Genomic DNA, 24,722 nt, shown 5'->3' with positions numbered 1-24,722 from the left:
TCCCTCTGTGACTTTACTTCCCAATCAAGAATATCAGAACGAGATTAATTTCACAACACTGCAGTATTATGTGGTGAGTGATTATTCGATTCTAAATCTTAAAAGCACTTGTGGTTTAAGAAAATTAGTGTCATCTCAGCCCATTAACTTTTGTCTATCCAGACAAGGAATCTTTCTTTTGAAATCATTATATGAAGTGGAACAACAATTTAATTCCCTGACATTTATGAGTAACTCTGAACAGATTGCGTGCATCTTACTGTGCTTCGTTTACTTAAAACACTTAGAGAGAGAATAGCATTTCAGAACAGGAAACAACATAATAATGGTCAAGACCAGCTTTTTTTTTTTTTTTTTATATAGCTGGTGCATGTCAAATTATTTTTCCGCCTCTGTCTCCATTCCTCACATTCAGTTTCAGTTGTTTTCGGTCATTCTATCTCATTTGCTAGCCAACCCATTGGCGTCCATGGTCTTTTTGTCCATTGCTCAAGTAAATGGGTTTAGGAAAAATAGTCGTCGCCACTACAATGGCTTCCCCTGATGAAAACGGGCCCACAAAGAAAAGTAACAATGAGAGCTTTGTCAGTGATGGACAAACGGTTCCTCAGAGAACTCCACAGTATAGCATTCTTTGTTGTTTTCATCACATTGTCCTTTTATGCAGTGCAAAGGTTTGACAAGAATTAACCAAATAAATTAAGTTCATGTGTAGTATGGGATATGTCCACCTGCCCACGCTCTTGGGTAGCTGTGCTCTGGTCCTTACATGAGCACGCAGCTTTTGGCGCGGTCCTTTCTAATGGCGGGCGGGTGCTCGTGAATCTCAGTCCGGGGCGGCTGCTGGGAGACCCGCTTGAGGCCACGTCGTGAGCCGGCGCGCTTGAGCTGAGGCCGATGCGCGCGGGACACAGACGCCAAGGTGGTGACGTGGAATACATCACGGACGCTGTTCTCCGAATACTTGGAGGTGCACTCAGCATAGGCCACGGCTCCAATCTGCCTCGCCAAATTAGTGCCCTGAGGAGAAAAGAGAGAGAGAATCAATCAGTCCGCAGAGGGAACAAATAAACAGCGAAGGCTCGGCAAAGCTGAAAATGGGGGGTTCCAAAATTTTTGAGCGCGAATGCTGTTGTGCTGCAAATGCTGCAATTTGTTTTTGTTTATGGTTTGTGATCAGGCCATTCAGGAAGAGTGCTGAGAGTTGCTAGAGCAGTCTGAGAGAAATGAAGAAAGTGTGTGTATGGGAGAGAGAGAGAGAGAGAGAGAGAGAGGCTGTTTGGTGGAGATGACGTTTTTTTGTAGCCTTGAATGTCCTTAGGTTGAACCTCGGTGTTTGAATCCTGTGTAAATCTTCAGTCCTCATAAAGCACTTACATATAATAAGATGTGACATTTGGTGAAACGTCTTTGTTTTGTTGACCAGGCGATACCTCTCTGCCTGGTCACACAGGTATTTTCTTTCTGAAGACTCTACAATGAAGGAAGCACGATCTCTGTTGCAGCAAGGACATAGAGAAAGCTGAGATCCTCCACATGGCTATGAAATATTCAAGGCCTATCTGTGCGAGTGTAAAACTCGAGCGTAAAAGCCGAGCTTATTCCCAGCAGCGGTGAGCACCGGCTTCAATTAAGTTGAACTTCAACAAGGCGCTTTCATTTTGCTTTACTTACCTTTCCTCCGACAACACTGACGCTGTCTACTTGGGTCTGTCTTGTAATAAGACAAGGGAACCTCGATAGAATTCCTATTGATTTTAGCCCAATCTCTCTTTGGGCCTTTTTTTTTTTTTTTTTTTTTTTTTTTTTTTTTTTACAGAAAGAGGCACAGGATGGGAGGCTTAAATAACACCTCTCTTACTCAGTCTCCCTCTGTGTCTTGATCTCTCCTGAGAATCTCGCCGTATTTTGCTCTTCCTTTTTTGAGAGTGTCGTCAGACGCTTCACTGTCAATGAAACACCTACACCCTGTGACAGCATAGGTGTTCAGCCATCAGTGTGAGAGATATGCTGCATTGAGGAACATCTACCAGCCAGATAGAGCAATATTATTTCTCCTTTATGAAAAATATGAAAGGCAGGATCTGTGTAGCCGGGGAGGCTTTATTTTTGCACTGAGGGAAATGTTCCAATAACTTAACAGTCTCTATTTTCACCTTGAATAGATTACAGCAGCAGGAAGTAGGAGTTCATCATTGGCTGTGACTGTCCACTTGCCCTGGGGATTACATTAGCAGGCTGAGCCGCTGGAATTTACCGGTCTCAGATCACAGCTATTTGATTTGCATTAAGAGGCAAGGCTGCCCTTTGAATGTTGCTCATGGGAGACAGCTCACAACTTTTTTTTCCTGTGGTTTTGAATTCATGCAACTCTTAAAACTTTAGACATTTTCAACCTGCTGCCCATTTCCCTGTCGTTTCTATCATAACAATCAACTCACTGATCAAAAGCTGGTCAAACTGCTTCACTGTGGAATTGCATCTGTTTTGCAAGCTCTCACATTCAGTCCTGTAACGCAAATGGATGCTCTAAAACATGTTGTTATTGGGTTGTTTTCTTTTTTTTTTTTCATCATTTTACCAGTAAAAATATGTGAACGTAAATTATTACACTTTCTCTTAAAGCTTTTATTCAACCTGGGTCATTACTTAAAGGGATATTCCAATGTTTTTCAGTGAAATACTCTTTTCCAACCTACCCAGACTAAGACAAGATGTTCGATACCACTGAAATACGCATCTTGGAATTTTTTTAAAAAACGAGAGTTGTTTTAAGAGACATCAGATTGTGGAACTGTAACGGCTGAACACATTGATCCTTCAGTCTATCGCAGTGATCCGTGCACTGCTGAAGGTATAGAAAGATCACCAATTAACTCCTAAAACAACACTTTTTTCCAAGACCTGTGCTTCAAATCCACATGATACACTGTGTAAATAAGACAGCTTTGGAGTTGCTGTAGGGTTTATTTTTTTTACTTTGACAGAGCTAGGCTAATGACTCCCATAGACTTCAAGTCTTTATGCTAAACTAACATGAAATGCTACCCATGGGAATCAAACCACAGGACGTACAGAAGTATTATTTCCTTGTTTACTCTTTGCCCGCTGATTGTGGCTGTCTGTGCCGCTATGTAAAGCAGTACAACACAAATAGGCAAAATGAAATATCTCATTACAGAAAAGACATGGATACCTCTAAACAGAAGAGGCAGGATTTTGGTCAGAAGTGACAGGAATGTTATAGAAAAGGAGGAGGAAATGGAGTCCAGGTTGAATTTTTGTGGAAATTTGGGTGTAACCGCAGAGTTCTGTGGACTGGGAGGCAAACCTGTTCATGCAGAGACAAATCTGAGATCTCGATGGTCCAATTTTGATGCTGTTACTAACAACAAAGTCATGGGTGTTACCTCTTCCTATTGAGAGGTATGAAAAAGTATTAATTTGTTGACAAAAGGCCGCGATGATGGGGGAATTCACATTAACATGAAAATAGGCTATTAAAATTCATGCACGTCACTGTTCATTGCTCCAAGACATAAACAAAACAGTTGTATTATCGCACATCCTGACTGTTTGTCTCCCTCTCCGCTCAGTTCCAGCTCTTTTATGCTTCTTGTGTTTTCATATTTGGGGAAGTTATGATCAGAAGCAAATGCCACTTTCAGAGCTCATTTTCCAAAGTTTTGTTTATGCACAGAAGGGAGCAAAATAACGGGCCTCGTTTGCCAAGGAGGCCACAATTAAATTTGACGTACATCATTGTTACTACTGACAAACGCAAATCACTTCTGCAGCAAATTACGCAGACGTGAGCGCTTAATAGCTATCGTCACTGATGTTCCACATAATGTCAAATTAACTGAATACACATTTTTCAGTATTTTACACATTGAAAGATACTGTTAAGAGCCCCATTGTTTTGATTTTTTAAAGATGCAGTGTGTAGCATTTTTATTTTTATTGTTCTTTTAATTATGATACCTTTATAGTAGCCTCTATCTTACTCCTTATTTGCTTTCATTTCTGCAATTACAGTTGGTTTATCTCTGTTAATCGTTTTGTGTGAATATATATTATTCACTGTTTCACTCAGCAGCCTTTTCTTGCTGTTTTGACTCCATTTTTGCAAAGGTTTTGGGTAAACTTGCTATGTTACTCCCTGTGTTCCCCGAGACATTAAATAACAGTCGTAACAAATGGTCTTTTTTGTCCGCAGTAATTATGCTAATGTCTGAAAATTAATGTGGTAATGATTCATTTGACATTAAAATACTAAATGTTGCACCTTAAGATAATTAGAGCTTTTTTAAAGTTTGCACTTTCTTTTGCATTGTTCATGTTTCCAGTTTCTTCACAACTGAACAGTTAAAGATATCTGGGCTATTTTCCCACGTACGGAAGTATCCACTTGCTTTAATTTATTCTTGAACAACTTGTAAAACAAATTCCAGTGACATGAATAGCTGCCAAACGAGATGATCCAGCAGCATAAACATGAAGCCTTAATTTGGTTTCTGTTTTGGAGTTTGTTTGTTGGTTTGTTTGTTTGTTTTTAATTTTTTCACTGAGTCTATATCTGTGCACATGTAGCATTAATGTGTATGATATATTTTCACTTGGCAACTACAGGAAGAAATCAACATCTCATGTAAATTATCCCTCACTGACAAAACGAATAAATATTAAATAATCTGTCATACATTATGAAATGACTGGGGCAAATGTAATCAATGTAATCCAGAGCCAGTTAGAGGGAAATGGGCTTTAACTGTCAATGGCACAGGTATTCTTTAAAAATCACATCTTCATTACTATCCCACTGATGTTACTATTCGTAAGTGAGAATGACTTTGCAACTTCTAAATTTCATTAACTCTATAGTTGCCTATAGGTGCTATGATGGATGTGAATATTACAGTTTCAGACAGGGACCTTTACATATTCGTGATGGTGCAACTGCAGACTGAGTAATGCAAGCCTTTATAATGCGAATCTGCATCACTGACTTGGTAATGCTGTCTCTCTCTTGCTGGAAAAAAAAAAAAATAATAATGTTCACCAATAATGACTGCAAACACACAGAAAATTGAGCGGTATTGTCCTTTAAAGTGTCCCTCCTCACCTGTTCATGGGTGACGGGAATGAGTCGTAGTTTGGAAAGCTCCCTCAGTACGTTGAGGTCTGTCCTCATGTCCAGCTTGCAGCCCACCAGCACCACTTTGGCGTTGGGGCAGAACTCCTGGGTCTCTCCTTGCCACTGTGGATCAATGGAGAACCGCACATCGTTACACAGGACCCAAACACAGCAAATATGGACAAAACAGATGAGAATAACATGGGTTAGAGCCTACATTTATCAAGCCTCTCCAATAAGGAGTGCTGATCAGAGATCTTTAACTAACAAGACAGAGTGGGTTCTGTTAAAATGCAATCAGCGTAAAATGGCGATTACTTAGATCATTCACTATATAACTCACTCAAATAAAACAGCCATTATTTCAACAGGAATAAAACGGTTTTGTGTGTCTATGATCTCACATGAAAAAACACACATTTTCCATTTAAAAGTGGCTAGGAGTAGTCCAATAATGATCGTGAATTCCTCAAGAGGATCTGCAATTACTCGGTTTTACACCGTGACAGTGACTGATTGCACTTGCACCCCGGCACTGTTAACTTAGTCCCCTGTCAATCTCGTTCAAAGAAAATACTGATCCTGCGCTCATGGAATTGTTGCCTTTGTGGGAAATCCTTGTCACTGACATTTTGAATTGGTTTTGCTTTGGTACCTGGAGTCAAAGTTTTACATGATTCATGTTTTTATTATACTAAACCTTGAGGCTGAAGATAAGCGACATGACAATTTCAAAATATTGATATGAAAATGTCTTAGTAAATTTGTTATGAAACAACAAGAATGTTAAAACCTTGACATCTTAAGTGCAAGACCCACAGCAAATGACTTATGAATTTATGAACTTGACATGAATCCTGCGTTTATCTGGAAATCTACTTGAAGAACCTCCTGCTTTGTTTGCACAACACACCTGTGAGTCCGCGCCACGTTTTGAGACACAAACGAAGGCCTGCATGGAGCGACGCACCAGGATGATTATCACCATTTAATATGTTTGCTATAAGATGAGCTCTCAACAAATGCCACCGTGCACGCTGGGAGAAGACAAGACAGTGCTCGTTAGGGACCACAGACATGACTTGAACTATGAAGAGTCCTCTCCCTCTCTCGCGCTCCGTCTCGTTCTCTCTGAGATTTCTTTCATTATCTCTTCACACCATGGCACAGGCGACCACTTTGAGCACTGTTTCTCCATTTGTTCTCCATTACAAAGAGATCCTTTCTCCCAGATGCCTGTGTCACTGTTGTTACGGGCTCCAGCATGCTGTGGTGTTCAACACTGCGTGCTGCTGACTTCAGTAGGCCTCTCTGCCACACAACTGGTGAATAGCAGCAATTTAGATGAGTCACAAAGGACCCATGAGACGGGCGACTTATAGTTCGTGTTAATGTAAGAATCGGTTAGACTTTTGTCCTAGAGAAAGAGCAGGATGTGAACTGTCAGAGCTGAGAGCCTCGTCTTAGTGTTTTCCTTGACTTCACTGACACAGATTTGCAGTGGTAACAGTTTCATCATCTACACTCTATTGCGAATCCTAACCTAAAGCACATTAACACAAATTAAAACCTCCGACCGGAAATTCACAATGAATTTCTGGTACCGTTTTATGGTTTGATATCGTGTTTTTGTTGCTCCTTCCCACTAACTAATCGAAAGTGAGTTACAATGCTGTTCAACAGGGGGCAAAGAAAGATTTCAGACGTCAAAACAAAGCAGAAGCTACCAGGATTCAATGTCAACCCCTAAAAATAAATCAGCAAACACACAAACAAGAAGTAGCCCAGCACAGACGAGGGAGAGCACACTTTGTTTCCATTAAGCTCCGTTGAAGCTGCAGCTGCTCTCTATGTGCTCTTGGTGAGTTTACCAATGGAAAAAGTGAATGATGACACTCTCAAACACAAACAGCAGCAGAAAAGCAATATAAACCAATCCCATTGTTAATGTGTTTAGGGTGGCATTTTCCTTTTAAGGAGCCCCTTTAATTATTTTAACACCATACACATGCATGCTTCAGATGTGAATTATAGTTTAGGCTTAAAGTTATTACCAAGTGCAAACACCCATGTCAGAACAAAGTTGGGATTGTAAGCTTGTGTGGAAAATGTGTGCAGCAACGCCGGCTGGCCAAACATGAGATTATAATTCCACCCTATCATCCTAAAACAAGAGTGTTAGTAGTTACTGTGCAGCTTTTGGCCTTTGGCTGCCTTCATGTGAGTGACAGTCAGAGATCCAGCGTGTACAAGTCGGGGCTCCTCGGCAGCCTCGAGGGTGCACTGATTGCCACATCACGACTCTCATAATCCTCTCAGTTTCATTAAGAAGGAACCCGATACCTCCATATAATCAGATACACAGACAGGATGACGTTTAGAAGATGAAGGTGTGATGGCAGGAAGGTTTGGGGTTGAGGAAAAGTTGCTGACTACTCAACAAAAAGCTGAGGAGGAAGGAGGTGAGAGCCGGGTAGAGAGGGGGGATAACGTGTTTGGTCGGGAGAACGCTGCATAAGAGAGATGCAGCCGGTCTAACATGGGAGATTTACAGCAGTGATTGAGGAGAGATTAGACTGAGGAGAGTGAAGGATACAAAAGGAAAAAGGAAAGCGATCCAGAGTCAAGGGGTATTTTTCTAGCTTAGAGGCAGTGTTGAGAAAAATAGCCGTTTTTTTCCGAAAGGAGGATACATGAGCGTGTTAGGCGGACAGCTGTCAGAAATTGCAGTACGAAGAGGAGACGTAAGTGCTATCTGTTTCAAGGGCAATATTTGAGGTTGGAAGCTTGCACATGGAAAATAACTTCCAAAAAAAAAAGATAAATGGAAACAAAGACAATACACCACTGAGGCACTTATATTAAACGTCCAAACACTTGTATTAGTCCAGTAATTTTAAGCCAAATCAGGGGTCAACGTCAGACAAATTGCAACAGAAACAAACTCAATTGATTTTGTATCCTCGACATGTCCTGCGTGAGGGAAAAAAAGCCCCGAAGAATCCCACTGGGGCAAAGTTTCAAAAAAGACCAAAATACAGCCCATTCAAACGGCTATTAACTTTTTTTCTCATGTGAATAGGGTAAAAATTTTAACCTTTAGGTATCACCATGAAAATTGCTGAGTTGATTACTTACCTTAAGACAAATAAAAAATGTATTGCAAGTTTTTTGAAATTGTTTAGTAACATGAGCTAATTTGCATAAATTTGCATAAACTCCACAGCTTTACTACAGAGAGGGCATATAAAGTGGTCTTCTTATGATACTAGCATGAAAATTGGGATGAGCTGTCTCCATGGGTCACTTGACAAGTAACCACTTAGAAATTTCAAAATGGCAGCCATTTTTCAAGATTGCTACCACCTTTGTGGAGCAGTTATGACATGCTGCAATGATAATTGCTAAAGACTGGTTTTAAGTTCCTTCTTCCTTAATGTTCATTGGTAGCCTAAATGGGTTCCATTCAGACCTTAATGTTTAGTATTTGACTGTTATATGTCAACAGGATTGATTATGAGATTTTCACCTGGCTATACCCAAGGTTTATATCTGTTGTAGCATTTATGCAAATTAGTCTGTACATAATTCAAATATGCACCATTTCCTCATGTCAATAAACAATTTCAACAAACTTGCAATACATTTTTTATTTGCCTTAAGGTAAGTAATCAACTCAGCAATTTTCATGGTGATATCTAAAGGTTAAAATTTTTACCCTATTCACATGAGAAAAAAAGTTAATAGGCGTTTGAATGGGCTATATTTTGGTCTTTTTTTAAACTTTCCCCCAGTGGGATTCTTCAGGGCTTTTTTCCCCTCACTCAGGACATGTCGAGGATACAAAATCAATTGAGTTTGTTTCCTTTGCAATTTGTTTGACCTTGAGTCATAAAATGACTGGACTATATCTGAATGTTAAAGGTGTAAGCTCCTTTTGTTCTGCTTCAAAGCATCGAGCCGAGTGACCGCCCACGTCACTCTGGCATCCCGCGCCTCCATTGTGAGCTTGGTATGCTCATCGATAAGAATCAGGGCGTCTCGTGAGGTCAAAGTTCAAGTTGACCCCTCAAGTGGACCCCCAGAAGATATGCGAGAGCTTTGAGACGAGGGCCTTTGTCTTGCTTTGATGATGTCATCACTGAGCGATGGAGCTGACAACAGGAATGTGTCCGCGTTGAAAGGAGCCCCCGCTGAACGCTGCCACAAATTTGCCGCTCAGCACTCAAACACGTCTTTCTTGCAAGCGAATGATGGATACCACTAGTTCCCGACAATTCTGGCACTGAGACCCACTGAAGGGCACACTAGTCCTTTAGTAAGGGGTTCAACAAATCACAAAACTCGTTACTATTTTTAGTCCTACCTTTATTTCACCACGACGTTCCACTGAGATTAAAAATTTCTTTTTCAAGAGAGACCTTGTAGCAACGACACAAAATCGCAACATGGTTGGGATCGCATCATGGATCAGCTTATTTTTAATCAGTAATTAAAAAAAAAAAATGCACACATACATATGATATAAACAATCTTCCCTTCCTCCGCTAGCCATGAATCCTTTTGCATTGCCAGCAACAGCACACATTCGTCATGTGACCATATTATGAGTTTTTTGGACACTTAACTGTAAAACACAGCACACATCTCTCTTGTTTATTTTTTCTCTGCATCAAGATTCAAGGACATAACACTTAGCAACAGTAAACGCCGTGGTATGATGGTTCAATTTTGCAAAGAAATCTACAGTTCACATAGCTGTCAAACCGCAACCACGTTCCATCACTTTCATTTTATTTTAGCATTTATTAGTGTTCCTAAGATTTAATATTTAACTGTATGAACTAGATACTAGCAAACTATGATGTAATCTCAAAGATGTTTTATCTTAGTATTGGGTCAATCCTCTGCAAAAAAGTTGTGTTTGATTATGTTTTACTTGGCGTTAAAGCTGTAAAGCAGGCCGCGCTCTGTAAGAACAGAGGGGTAAAACTGACCAGGGTCACACTCACACTCATTGATCTGACACCGACCTTTTTCAGCACGCTGTCCAGCGTCTCCGGGCGGCTGATGTCGAAGCAGATGAGCACGGCGTCCGAGTCTGGATAGGCTAACGGCCGCACATTGTCATAGTACGCCGAACCTGCAGGCAAAAACAACACACACACACACACACACACAGACATGAGCAAAGTTTCTTGATGGACATTTTTACGTGAGTTACTTTTCTCATGAGTTTTCCTTTTTTTTTATCACTAGATGACTCATTATAGAGCACCTTGGGCCAAAATAACTATGATTAAATGTAATTGGCATGCGCTAACCTACTCTGTGGATGACAATGAGTGGGTGTGAGTCATTGCTGCTGAGATCAACGGAGTGGGTCTCGTCCACAGGCCATGCTCTATAGTCTGACAGTGTGGAGTAAGTGAACAGACAGACATGTGACAGTGATATAATGAATGGCTCGCACAAAGCGTCACCTGGTATTTCAGAATGGCATGTTTTTTGCAGGGGGGCCCCGTCTGAATTGAGCATTGTGACTTGGCCTAGGGGACACATTCCTACCCAGAGGGGACAGCATTCCTCCTCCATCTCCCCGATTGTCTCCGATTCTGCATTCTTTTGTCACCATGCACAAGGCTTTGGCAACTTAACAAAAATCTATTCAGGAGAGAATGCGCACGGACGTGACGGACGCTCGGCCGCTGTCACACACACATCCGCGGAAAACACGGAGACACGGCTCAGAGTGTTTTAATCACCGAGCATGCGAGCTCCTTTCAAAACAATCCAACTTTTAGAGCAGAAAACGTTGAAGCAGATGCTTAAAGTAGTGAGTCATGAGTTTTTAACTGCAGTGCATCAACACACCTGGAGGCCGACATATGTGTGCAAGACCCAGACACCAACAAGCAGCCAAATTCACCCTAATTTGACTGTGTTGTGTTGTCAAAATGTGGCCTCATGTTGCTCTGTGTGTGTGTGTGTGCGTGTGTGTGTCTTTCTGTGGCCAAAAATAGGAAAACTAAAGGCCACAACCTTTCTTTCTCCTGTTTTCTGACTAATTCCTGCTCCTGGGCTTCACGCATATGCACACACATCCACGCAAACACACACATGCACACACTTTCACAAAAAACCTTGTAAGCCCATGAGGGACAGTGCTCAACCCCAGACCCATACACACTCAAATCACACACACACACACACACACACACCAAACCCTCACTTTCCCTTTGATTTCATTTTTTCCATCTTATTTTTATCTTCTTTCTATATGTAATCATGAGGATAATTCATTCACTGTGAGATGAAAGAAGTAGGGGAGAGTTGAAGTTTACCCAACAGCCCCCATAAACCACCCGCAGTCTCCTCTGCTTCCCACTGGCACCCACTGGCACCAGAGAGCCAGCTGCAGCTCAGCTTCACACTGTGTCAGCCTGACTTCTGCATCACACAGCAGCTGTGATCAGCTACACGGGAAAAGTAAATCTTCTGAGAGCATTTCAGGCGAAGTAGCTGTCCCCTCGCTGTTCACTTTCTGAATCTCACCAGCACAGTGTAGCTATAACATCTTGGCAAAAAAAAAAAAAAAAAAAAAAAAAAAAAAAAAAACCTTTATCAATTTGGTGCCAGTGCAATTCCCAGTACAACTTCAAATGAAAACACATCGCGTGAAGTCAAACAAATTCATGGTGAAAACAAGCGAGAAATCAGAGATATTAGTCTCAATCTACCTGATGCCACACAAAGTCTATTTATGAAATATTGCAGGGACCCAATCTGGGCAACAGCATGGGACGCCGTAAAAGAAGTCATCATTTGCAGAGCTGCTTAGTTAGCAGTTCTGTAAGTAAGCCAGGCCTATATAGGCTACAGCTATGCAGAGTAATGTCTTTTGGTCAGCTGCGATCATTAGTGCTGGTGCCGACTGTTGCAAAATAACAAATGATGTATCTGCCCACACAAATAAAAATATTGCACATAACAAGACCAACCCAAATAAAATGTAATTTTTTAATAGCCATATCAGAACACTTTTATCTGCCTCTTAAAATGTAATACACTTAATACCAGCTGGCACCGTGTATTATTATAGCTTCCCACCACAGAGCCTCTAATTGGCTGCAAATGAAGACTTTGACAACCAACAGAGACATATGCCAGCTATCAAAAATCACACTACTACTACTACTACTACAACTACAACAATAATACTAATAATAACCATACAAAAACATTACTTAATTAATTGTTGATGAATTAAAACCATATCACTTCCATGAGTCATGTTGAAGCCAGACAGGTATTTTTGCTTCGGGTGTCTTAGATATTACAATTCAAGCTTTTTCTGTGAACATTTTGTAGAGGGGGAAAAAATGCAGAAAAACAACATCGATGCAGGTGACAATGGAGGATAAAGCGTGAGTCTGTCGCCACGTTTGCCATCACTTGTCCTTTCCTTGGTGTGCTCTGCATAAAAGGCTCAGATAGAGCCAATTAAAGAAAGTTCCACCCAAACTTCTCCCAAGGCGAGGAGCAAAAATAAGCATGGCAGAATGCTGAATAATAACTTGATGAGACTCCATTATGCCTTAATGTAATTTTAAAAAGGATTTAACACAGCTTTCTGCGACTGATTTTTTTATTTGAAGCAGAAATAATGGAGGGAGGAGGGGGGGGGACTGCTCCCCATAAAAGCCACGACACAACACAACCGCCGACAAAATGGCTGGCAAATTGGCCGACAAACGCTACCAAAGAAAACCAATAAAACTAAGACAGATAGCAGCTGGTGTTGAATAAAAGTCTAATTAAATTAAAACGTCAAAGGCTTTTGATGTGTGTTATTACCCCAACAACACACAGGAGGTCTTTTTCATGTTCTGTTTATTAAGAAGACCTAAGAGTCAGAAATAAGGGTTTGAAGATCACACTTGGTTTGATTTGGTTTCAAGGATCCAAGGACTTTTCAACTTCACTTGCAGTTGATGATTATTACGATATTATAGTGAAGGAAATCAACATGCCATAGGAATTCAGTTGCACTAGTCCTCGTAAAAGCGGTATTTGCATAAACTTGGGTAATGACAGTGCTTACTTCCTCTTTCCCAGTAAACACACACACACACACACACGCACACACACACACACTGAACTCTATTCTCAAGGCTCCATGACGTGAACCATTTCATGTCCAAAACTGCAGCAGCGGCTAATGTTTATTGATCTTTTTGACCCTCTCTGAGACCTGTAGCATGATGGCCCTTGGGAGGAATTGCCTGCTGTTCTGGCACAGCACAAAGAAACGTCAGCCCATCTGTCTCTGTCTAAAAGCTTCTGCTAAAAGAAGAAGAAAAAAAAAAAAAACCTCAAGAAAAATGTGCACCAGCATCAGTCACTAAAATACTGCAGCTGTTAACTATCTTAAAGTAACAGAAATTAGAAATTAAATGAAAATTGGTGTCATTTAGAGTTATCACAAACTTTACTGACCCAGCTAATAAAACAGCCCGAATAAGAAGGAATAGATATGACAAGAAAGTTTGTAAGGTGATGAATTTTTGAGGGATTGCTTTGATCATTTCCTCCTGCAGGTGTCAGGTGATTAACAGTAAGAGGGCGGCGTTGATGTGAAAGCACTCGATTTGGGCGCAGCGGAACAACAATAAAACAGAAACTCAGACAAAACCAAATTAAGCCGTCATGTTTATTGCAATGGATTATCGGGCCTGGGGCGTTTTTCCAAGTCTGTGGAAGTTGTTTTTCATAATATAGGAAAATGAACTGCTGCAAATAGAAATTTATGAAGGTGAGAAAACAAGTCTGACTGAGCGCAGGCGTGACCAGGAGCAACGTAAAGGAGAGGGCCAGCCGAAACAATCTGCACAAAAATAAAAAATAAACATTATCAACAGTATTATCCTTTAGGGTCTTAAAGCACAGAGGCTCACAAAGTACATAAAGCAGTAAAATAACCTTTTTTTCAGTGTGGATGTCTGTTTTGAAACTTTTTTTTAATAACTAGAAGGAATTAAAGACCAAGAAAAAACAGCTGAAGGAAACTGCAAAAGCAAAAAATAAAAAGCTGCAAATGCATCGTAGTGGTGATGTTCAGTGTTATATGACAACCAAGTCCTGTCTAGTGTATAAATAAACCACATTTTGGTGGAAATTGTTGTGTATTCTAACTGGCAGGAAGACCAAAAGTTTTGAAGACAAATGGAAACTTAAATGGGACAAAAAAAATAGTATACTGATCATCTTCAATAAAAAAAAAAAAATAAAATAAATAATAATAATAATAATAATAATAATAATAATGATAATATTAATAAAGGATGAAACAAATGATTTGAACAGTTATTTCTATATTTTTGTTTCTGGACGCACTATCTCACGTCAGCACTGAGCACAGGTTACTTGAGTTCCTGGTTTCGCGGGGCCGCTGAAATGTCAAGCGGTGTGGCTGTCAGATGTGTGGGCGGTGTGCACACAGCGCCGCACAGCATCCTGGGAAACAGCCGTGCCGCGCTGTGGCTCCACATGGGCTTGTCGTGCGCTTGATGTCCGATGCTAACAAGAGCCGCTTCTGCTGCTGTGTTTCTTGTTTGGTTCACCTGTCTGCTGGCTGGGAACAACACGCTGGCAGCATGTGTGGTCCGTGCCCCCTTGTTTTCTTATGTAATCCAATTTACTGCTGGTTTTAACGGTTGCCGTGCCGACAGCTGCTGGCTGTGCTGTGTTTGTTGCATGGGAGGAGGAGGAGGAGGACGGACAGTCATGTGATGTTTACTTCATGCTGACGTTTTTAGTGGAACTTTGCAATTTTTTCAAAAGGGATGGTCAACTCAAATATGTATTTCATTCATGAAAACTGTTCTTATTGTCATCACTGGATGTGGAAAAAAATCTAGAAACTGGGAAGCGCTTTCCAAGGAGAGAGAGGCCTATTGGTTGATTTCTCCTGAGTCAAATGATCAGTTTTGCTGGTGAGGGATTATAAGCTCACACACAGGAGCGGAACGATCCAATCAGAGCACGACCTCAGTCTTAATTCCTCCCACCCGTTTGATTAACCCTTCAACGGCAGGTATCCTCTGCTAAACTAATATCGTAGCTCGTCAGCACGGCACCATGATGATCACGCCACTGTTTTACCCAGGATTATTTTACCAATCTGTCCTTATAGTGTTGTAATCTCATCTATGTCTACAAGCTTGCAACGTGTGTTTTTATTAGTTAGTTCCTACAAGTGGGATAGTTTCACTTTGCTGGACAGCTGGTTGGTTTTACCACGGCCCAGACAATACTGTTACCCTCCGAGGGGAACTAAACCACCCAGCCCTGCTGGAAGGTATCACTGAGCAAAATACAGCCCCTAAACTCCATTTTATCACAGCTATTGTCTGTAGGAACTCTCAAATCTTGGTGGCTGATGAAGACAGTAGTCAAGAATAATGCTAAATAAGAAAAGTCCCAGTTTTTAACTGAGTTTGCCATCCCTTTAAATCAGGGGTGGGCAACGCGTTTGGTTCAAGAGCCAGATGGAGAGCTGAAGACCAGGGGAGGGGCGACACTCCAAGGGTTCAATTTATTGTAATCATGTTTCTATACCAAAGCATTTTCTGTCAAAACAAAAACACTTATATCACTACACTTTTCCTTTTCAAATTCCTTTTCATCAGTTGATTAATTATTGCTATTTCATATGTTCAGAACTCATCAGCAGTGTTTAATGCTGCATCTCAGAGGAAACAGTGCAGTTGTCCTCGCTCTCTGTTTATTCAAGTCTAATAGTATTTCTAGCCCAGTGCCTTTGTGAAATAAAGCAAAGAAATTGTTTTCCTATACAAACATTAAATCAGCAAGGGGGTTGGATTCAGCTATAAATTATGATTTATGTCCATGGGCTGGATCAAATTGTCTTGCGGGCCAGATCCGGCCCCCGGGCCTTATTTTGCCCATTTGTGCTTGCAACTTGACTTGCAGGCCACCTCACTGGATGCCGAGGCGTTTTTTGGTATTAGTGTTGTGGCCAGGCTTGTATTTCCTGTTCCTGTGTCACATGATTCCTTAAGCGATGCTGCCTCAGGCCTGTTTTTAGCCTACAAACAGCTAAGAAGCAGGAGTGAGAAGAGACCAGAGGCGTCCTGATCACAGAGCAGAGTAATCAGGACATGCAGTGAGAGAATATTACACTTCCCACATCTGTAACATTGTTTGACTATGTAAATATATTCCAGACTATACTGCAAATTCAGCTTAGAGGGGTAGAAACCTTTTTATGAACCAGAATTTCTGGATGAACTATCTTTTTAATGAGCACCCTTAGGCAGGTTTCTTAATTAAGAAATGAGGAGAGGTATACTGTCTGTTCTGCATTAATATACAGTAAAGGTAAATCTCGTTGGTGGTTTCATTAGTTCTGGAGACATCGCCCTTTTTCTCTTTGTCTCAACCTGTAAAACTCATCACTGAGCTCCCACTCACTGTTGTCTGCAGTGTCTTCTCTGCAAAAAAAAAAAATCACAATCTGATCAAGTCATTTACTCTGATAATTTGTGTTAAAATCCTGTTTTTCCCCAAGACATACAGGTTAATCCCACTTGTTTCCAGAATTGTCTTGAGTTGTCATTTTCTTGATCCTATTTGGGCTGATCTGCCTTGTTTCAACATATTTATACTTGCTCCAGGAAAAAAAAAAAAAAAAAAATCCTGAAACAAGTGAAACTACATTGGAAACAGATGGGATTGCCTCATCCCATTTTAAGATTTTAAAACGTAATATATGTTAAGATGGAGATTCTTTTACAGTGATGTGTTTAGTGAAAACAGACAATTTAGTGGAAACAGACGATCAGAAACACATTTGTTGAGGCGTTAACTCATGCGGACGTGTTGTGCAAAGCCCCAACAAGGCCCCCCGTGCCCCTCTGTCCGTCCCAGGATCATCTCCGAGGGAAGGGAGGAGGTGTGTGTGTGTGTGTGTGTTCATTATTTGCCAATCGCAGTTAAACATCAACAAGAAGGAGCAGAGGGTGACTTTGTAATCATGGAGTGCTCCAGGATGGGATTACAAAAAAAGCTGCAAACCAAGTAATACAGGATAAAGTTCCACCTCCAGTCCACACTGGGGAGGTTTTAGACGAGTGGACGGACCTGAACACCTCAAATCAATTCAAGAGTGACGGAAAGCTGCCATCTTTTCTGATGAAGTTAATTCAAAGCATGAAGTTGTGGTTGGAGGGTAAACAGGACTGAAACTGTCTTCCCATCTTGCCTGAAAGTGATTCACTCCCAAACCTGCCCCCATTTTCCTCTGACTCAGTAACAATCCTGATTATTTCAGGTTCATAATTACAGAATTTCATCCCAGACAAGCTACTATGGCAAATGAAACCAAGGAAAAGCGAGGAGAGAAAGACAGAGAGAGATAGAGGGCAGTGCAGTCTGTTTACAGCAAACAAAACCTTAGTGCTTCGCTCACCCAGTGTTTTTTTTTTTTTTTTTTAACTTTAACCGGGCAGTTTATTAGACTTTCTTTGCCCTTTCTTTTCCTGTTGCATCAAGGTTTGTGAACCGCAGGAGGCAGAGATTACAGTAACACCGCAGCTTGATGATTACACTGATTGCATTTTGTGCCCCCCTGCCCCGTCCCGAGGCTGTGCTGTCCCGATCCTGACAGCACAATGTCCTGCAGTTTATGAACCTGCAGATGTGAACAAACTCTCCCTTGTGTTGTTGCAGTACTCTGCACAATCGCTGCGCTCCGTGAGCACAATCGATTATGGATTGGGGCTTTGAGACAGAAGTCAATAACTTCAGCCATTACCTCCACATTTAAGTGAGTATGGTGAACTGACAATTTGAATTGAATTTTTTTCGCAATGTTTTACTATAGCTCGGCTCGGCGTAATCAGCCTGAATTGACTGCCCCTCCTGCTCCCGCTCCTTCTCTCCATGCCCAGCGCGTTGCATTTTTCAAAACTTGCACGGTGGGTGAAGCGGAACTGAAACTGGAGCTGCCGTCACGCTTTAAAAGAAATACACCAACCACGTGTTGTTTGCACACAATATCATTATTAATCATCCCCTCTGACATTTTGGCTTCCTTCACAACACAGTAATGTTCATTAATATTAAACAGCTTCTTTCTCACAGTCATGCACCCCTAAGTGTGACTTTTTTCAAATTGCCACCCAGGACTATATTTCCGAGATACATGCATAAGAGCAATTGCAGTAAAATGCAAATATCACTGATCTATTGATTTTTCTGCCACCACCTCAACATATTAACCTAATGCCATCCACACAGATTAATATTGCTGATACTCTCTTGCCAAACCCATGCCAAGGGAAGAGGGCACAAAATTGAAGTGATACTAATGGAGGCGGCACAGGCCGCAACCTGGACGCTCAGATGACACCACAGTGATTATCATACAGTAATGGGGTCTGCGCACAAGACACACACTCCCTCTCAGCATGGCTAATCACACAGCGCACATGCATGCACACACTTTGAGACGCCCCGCGGAGCAGATGCCATCCTCCTCGATCTGACTCTCGCACTCTCTCTCTGTCCAGAATTAATTCAAATGTCAGCGCTCTGCTTCCCTCTAACATGAGATGTGTCATGTCTGATATCTTCTTTTTTTTTTTTGCTCGCTACTCCCATTTTATACTATATAATTAAAATGAGTCCTCCATTAAAATATAAAGATCAGGTAATATGAGAGGCTTTCTTACAGCGACGGAACAGTTAATTTACATTCCAGCCACAAAGAAATAAACAGCTGCTTGGGGATTAGTTGTATGGAAAATCTACATTTGAAAATGTGCCAATTAATTATCAAAAGCTGCAGGGTATAAAGAGTAAACATAGATTATATCTTAGCTGGTGTATGGCTGTCTTGATATTGTTTATGCCTCAGAGGTAAAACTGTCGTTAACAATATGTTTGCAATATCTCAATGAAAATAAAATCTTGAATGTGTTAATAAGAAAACCACATAGCGGCACAATATAAATTGTGTGTCTGTGACCTGATGCTTGGTATTTAATTTCTGTTCTCTGCTGGAAAAGAAAGAAGCCAAAAAAGTTATTATATAAGCATAACATAGGGATATAAGCTCTGTTTTCATATTATACCTGCACCCGAAAAATGACTCATCCCATAAAACCTTCATCCATATTGTACACTACCTTTTGTATTATGTTTCATTACAGTATATCTGCTGTGATTATAATAATAATAATAATAAAGGGCTCATAATTTGCTCACCATGTGATTATTTATTAATTCATTCAGCCTTTATTTAGTTCTCGGGGACACTGAGAGCCCTTGTTTTCAAGGACACTGAGATTACACATAAAGAAACAATACATCATATATAGCAATTCAATATAGCGCCTTAAAGGCAATGCTTCATGTAAGGTACTGACGAAATCGCCTAATTATTCTTAAGCGAGTATATGTTTAACTCCATTTAGTTGCATTCAATTTTACGGTGGGCTTAATGTTGTCAAATGTTCTCTCAGCTGAGTGTAATCTGATTTCTCTGAATAGGCCTTCTGACAAATGAAGTGTACACGCAAGACGTCTTCATCTGACTGGAGCGCGCGGTGCTTTTTGTCATGCACATTTAGGTGTTTTTCTTCTCTCACAGCAGACACCAAAACAGCCTGAACAGTCCTCTTGGAGCAACATGGGATGCCATTTCTGCCAAAATCGCATCAAAAAGGCGAATGGGCTTGATCCCGCCACAGTGCAACAATGGCTTCAGATTTTGTCTCGCGGCTCGCATTTTCTGTTCATGTGCTAAATGGCTCACTTACACCCACCTCCTTTCATAAACCGGACGTGAAACTTTCAGCATATGGTGTTCTTCTTTAAATAGGAACCATTAAACTCAAGACGCTGCTCCCCGGTGCGTACTCCTCCCGTAACACAGGTCCATCAACTAGATTAAAATTTCAATCCAGCGCCGGCTAATTAAGTTACTCTCGTTTGACGAAAGTCTTTTATGAGTTTTTCATTTAGTCTGGTGTTCAGTGAATCCTAGTAACAGGCTACCAGCGAGTATGAGAAACTCCTCATTAAATTCTGGCATATTTCTACCAACTCAGCGGCTCAGAGGGAGGGTGCTGCCAGTGAGCGCAGCTTTGCCTGAAATCAGCAGCGGCCCTGCAGGATTCCCTGAGATTAATGACAGAGGGCACAAACTGGCATCTGGGCATCACCCCTTAGCATTAGACCTCCCATCTCCGGATGTGTTTTTTTATATACTGTCAACTACAGCGCAGCCATATGTTCCACTGCACAGCCCGGATAGGCTCACACCAAAAGAGGGTCTGAACCTCTGACCCAAACATCTTGTCCGGTAGCGGGAAACGTCTTGTCCAGATGGTGCAGCCAACAGAAACAAGGACTAACTAAACTAAAAGAACTCAACCAAAAGACCAAAATCGACTCAAGAGCCTGGAATCCAAAGATAAAGTTGCAGCCCGTATACGATTATTATGTTATGTGCAAAGTGTGCAGATTCTCGAAAACCGCCTTTAATCACTTGTGCTCTCTGTCACTTCATAAGTAATGCTGTAGGCCACAGTCACCTGTTAACACTAAACAGATGCAGCCATTATTCCAACCATGGGACAACACATTAGCTTTTCAAAATCTACACCCTCAGCACTTCTGTGTATCCGCTTAGCTCTGCAGCCGAGTATTTTGAAAAGCCAAAGCACTGTCATGTGCCAGTAATAATGAATGCACCTGTGTCATAATCAGTGCCATCAGTTTATGCGTAAGTGCACATTATATTAAAAAACATTGTTGAGGAGTATTTTTATCAAATATTTGGTGCATGTGAGCAACACATTCTGGGACAAACCCACATCCTGACTATGAGAAACCCAATTGTGATAACTGGGATACATCACAAGCTGCATTGCCTTTATATTCACATTATGATCCTATATTTTGGGTCAAAACATCTGCTATATTGCTCCACACACGGCTTAGAGTTTTGTTGCATCTGAAACGCTGAAATGTGGCTCACTTTGAAGTTAGATAAAAATGTTTATGTTGTAATTCGAACCTAATAAATCAAACTTTAAGACCTTCAAGGCGTAACATTTAGACACCCTGGTTAATAAAAAGTCTTATGCACTCATTACTTGCCCACTCTGACTGGGATCACACATATCTAAGTGACAAACAATACCATTTTTGCATCATATTTGAATATTTGAACTACACAGTATCATATTACAGTTGTATTATACTGGATCAGATGGATTAGGTTTTATAGATTAGAAAAAACTGGATTATGCTCATTTTTTTCCAATATCTGACCCAGTGTTGTAGGCCGACGTTAACCTGGTCCCGGTTCAGACAGCTCAGTGTGGGATCAGTGAATCCCTAAAGCACGGTGTACCACTGAGTGATGCACTTACAAGCCATTTATTCAAATAAGAGCCTGGAAGTGTGAAACAAGGCAACAAGAGTGTTTCCTTCCTGATTATATCATAATGCTGCAGAAATAGAAATAGGGTCACCAGCGCTGCACACCCTCAATCCCACACAGCAGCGTCGAGGGTGCAGGGGGTCGATGGAGAGGTCATCGCTGCGTCTTGCATTATAGATAAGCAACAGAAAGGGTTTTAAAGTTCCCTGAGTGGATGGATGGACCCCTTGAGTGCCCAACGGGGTGTGTTATGTGTGTGTGTGTGTGTGTGTGTGTGTGTGTGTGTGTGTGCGCGCGCGTGCGTGTATAAACAAATCTTCCACAAAATCAAATCACTTTTTTCAGACAATGTGAAGTGATCGATTGATTGATCTTTTATGCTTTGACCCAGTGTCTAGTCAATGATGGATGGCAGTCAGTTCCACTTTGTATCCATATGGAATAACACTCAAAAATCTATATTTCTATTTAAAAATTCACAGCCATGTAGTGCTTCTCAAAATGATTAATCCTACATAATTTAGGCTGGTCTTGGGCTAACCTAAATGAACTGAACATCAGTGACATTCTCCTGACTTTTTTGGCCTTGTTTTGTAAGATTATTTTCTATCATTTCTGCTTTTTTTTCGATAGTGATAGTAAAAGAAGACAGGAAAGGCAGGAGAGAGAGAGAGAGGGGGGATGACATGCAGCACGGGGCTTGAAATTAAACCGCTGCCGTGCGCGCTCTACCAGGTGATCCACTGGGGCGCCCCCTTTTTTCACCTTTTTGAATGAGGAAAAACAGATTTTCACAGAGACAGCTCGCCCCTAAACTCGCCTCTTTCACAATTTCACAGTAAACATAATAAACGGTCAGAAGCCAGGGCAAAACAAAGCAGATGAGTCATATGTTGACATGCGGTGTAAACAGATTTTGGAGAGCACCTCAGCAGGACAAACATATTTAAGAGTTGGGGTTAGTGTGTGCACGCTCATGACTCATCCAGACTTCCCGGCTCTGCTGGAGAGGCTGCTCAGTTACACATGCACCAGTGGCTGAGAGACAGACGGGGGAGTCCCCTGAGACTGAGAATGGAGACGCATCTAGGCCATTGATTTTCAATGTACCTTGGGTCTTCTAATGGGCTGGCTGGAGCACACGCCTGCACTGTGCAAACCTATTGACACCCGTTTAGTCTTGTGCTGCTCTGCCTGATACACGGCTTTGAGCACTTAAAAGGCTGCACTCCACTTTGACACTCTATTCCTCCAACTTAGATCCTCTATCTCTCCCTGTGTATATTTCCCTCACTCTTCTAATCTCTCAAAGCACTTACCCACACTCTTTCTCACACCCGTGCAAACACACACACGCACACACATTTTGTAGACAGCCCCAACAGCGCTTGGACTAAAAACCCATTTCGCCGCCATCAGCACTTCCACCCAAAGCCTTTGAAACGCTTCAACACACCGAGCTCTTTTCTCCACTCGGTTTTGTCATCGAGCCAGCCGCCACTCACACGGAGATACTCTCCAGTAGCACATCTGGGTAGGCTTTCAAGGAGCCAACATGTAATTGGGGTCATAAAAGCTGCTCATGAATGAATGATGGATTGTTAAGGCAATCCTAGCCTCTCACTTCCTCCACCAGGGATAGATGGAGGGATGGATGGATGCAACAGGGGCTCTAAAAGGCAGACACTGGTTTGATATGTGGTGTGTGTGGTACTGATATGGGACAGAAGATAGTGTGCGGAAAGGGCAGCTGGAGTGTGTGTGTGTGTGTGTGTGTGTCTATATATTTACATTTATGTTTAAGTCTACGTCTTTGTTTGTATGTGTGTTAGGGTTAGACCGATTTACACACATATGTAGCTGATATCTGCCGTTTTTTGGATATTGAATATTAGTGTGTCCATGTCTTCCCTTTCCAATACTAAAAAAGTTATTTTCTAGCTGTTTTAATATAGTTTGACAGCATCGCTCTCATTTTTTGCATTTTGCATAGGGCTGAGTACTAAACTTTTTTATTTTTTATACTTTTATGGCACCGATCAAATTGCTTCTGTACCAGCGTATCGAAAAATGCAATGCTACCGAAATTTGGTACCGAATGACCTAAAGAGTAAATCTCATCAGTGTTAGTGAGCCAGTAAGCATGCAGCATGTTTGTACCAAAATTTAATAATGTGGGTGATTGGTTACCTAATGTTGCAGGTTGTAAAGGCATGCAGGAAAACACCATTTCACACCCAGAGATGTTATAAAAATGATTTTATAACTTGATTTTATAAAATTGGTATTGAGAAAAAGTATTGTTCAGGGCCCAGTGTCACAGTCAAGGTAGGAAAATTTTTGAACAATACCCAGCCATAATTTTGTATTTGCTCTTCAAAGGATTTACCTCAGTAAGATTTTTTTTCACACAGTAATTTCAAATTTAAAGATAGTGAATATCAGCACGAAATTTCAGCTGTCAGCTTCACTTAAAAAAGAAATAAAACAAACAAAAAACAACCACAAGTTGTGTTATGTATGCATGTGCATGCCAATGTATCTGCAGACATGTGTGTGTGAGTGTGTGTGTGTGTGTGTTAAGACATGTTCTCACTGGCTTGTCAGGCATCCAATACTTCTGGATGCATCGCAGAGAAAAAATGAGATTAAACCTTCGAACCCGAGCAGGAAGTTGCCTGGAGGACAGAGTTCAGGGCGGCTCACCTCACTGCGCTCCGACCTCGTCCGGTCTGTTTTTAGACATGACTCCGCAGGCTCAGCCGGTTCACTTACTGACTCTTGCCCAATTCTTTCACACGCTCACCTGCGAAGGCCGGATGTTTTGGAAGCTTGTCATCCTAACAGGCATGGAGCTGCATTTTTCTATCAGCCAGCTGCAGAGGACTCAGGATTTCACCAAAACTAAACTAGATATAATAAACCTGTATGGAAACTTCATTTATGTACACAGGGAATTTCAATATACCTATATATAAAACATATTTGAATTTTGTGTTTCATGGATAAATATGCCTAACATGACAAAACATGCATCCTTCTCAGTTTTTTGAGTCACTTGCTGCCACTGTCCCATTTATGCCCATATAAGGACAATATGTTGTTTTC

The 24,722-nt window shown here is 41.2% G+C and overlaps 1 protein-coding gene across 1 annotated transcript in view; it reads right to left on the bottom strand.

Moving 5' to 3' along the window:
• Window positions 1-24,722, bottom strand: part of LOC115377429 (rho-related GTP-binding protein RhoN-like) — a 33,269-nt gene continuing 8,547 nt past the window's right edge. The window contains exons 3-5 of the mRNA XM_030077144.1: window positions 10,171-10,280; window positions 5,126-5,260; window positions 1-1,020 (exon numbers count right to left, since the gene is read on the bottom strand). Coding sequence (XP_029933004.1) covers window positions 766-1,020; window positions 5,126-5,260; window positions 10,171-10,280 — 500 coding nt within the window. The 3' untranslated portion in view covers window positions 1-765. The remainder of the gene's footprint in view (window positions 1,021-5,125; window positions 5,261-10,170; window positions 10,281-24,722) is intronic.

Source organism: Myripristis murdjan, chromosome 19, assembly GCF_902150065.1.
Source record: "Myripristis murdjan chromosome 19, fMyrMur1.1, whole genome shotgun sequence".
NCBI classification, from domain to species: Eukaryota; Metazoa; Chordata; class Actinopteri; order Holocentriformes; family Holocentridae; genus Myripristis; species Myripristis murdjan.
This window is presented reverse-complemented; position numbering and strand designations above follow the sequence as displayed.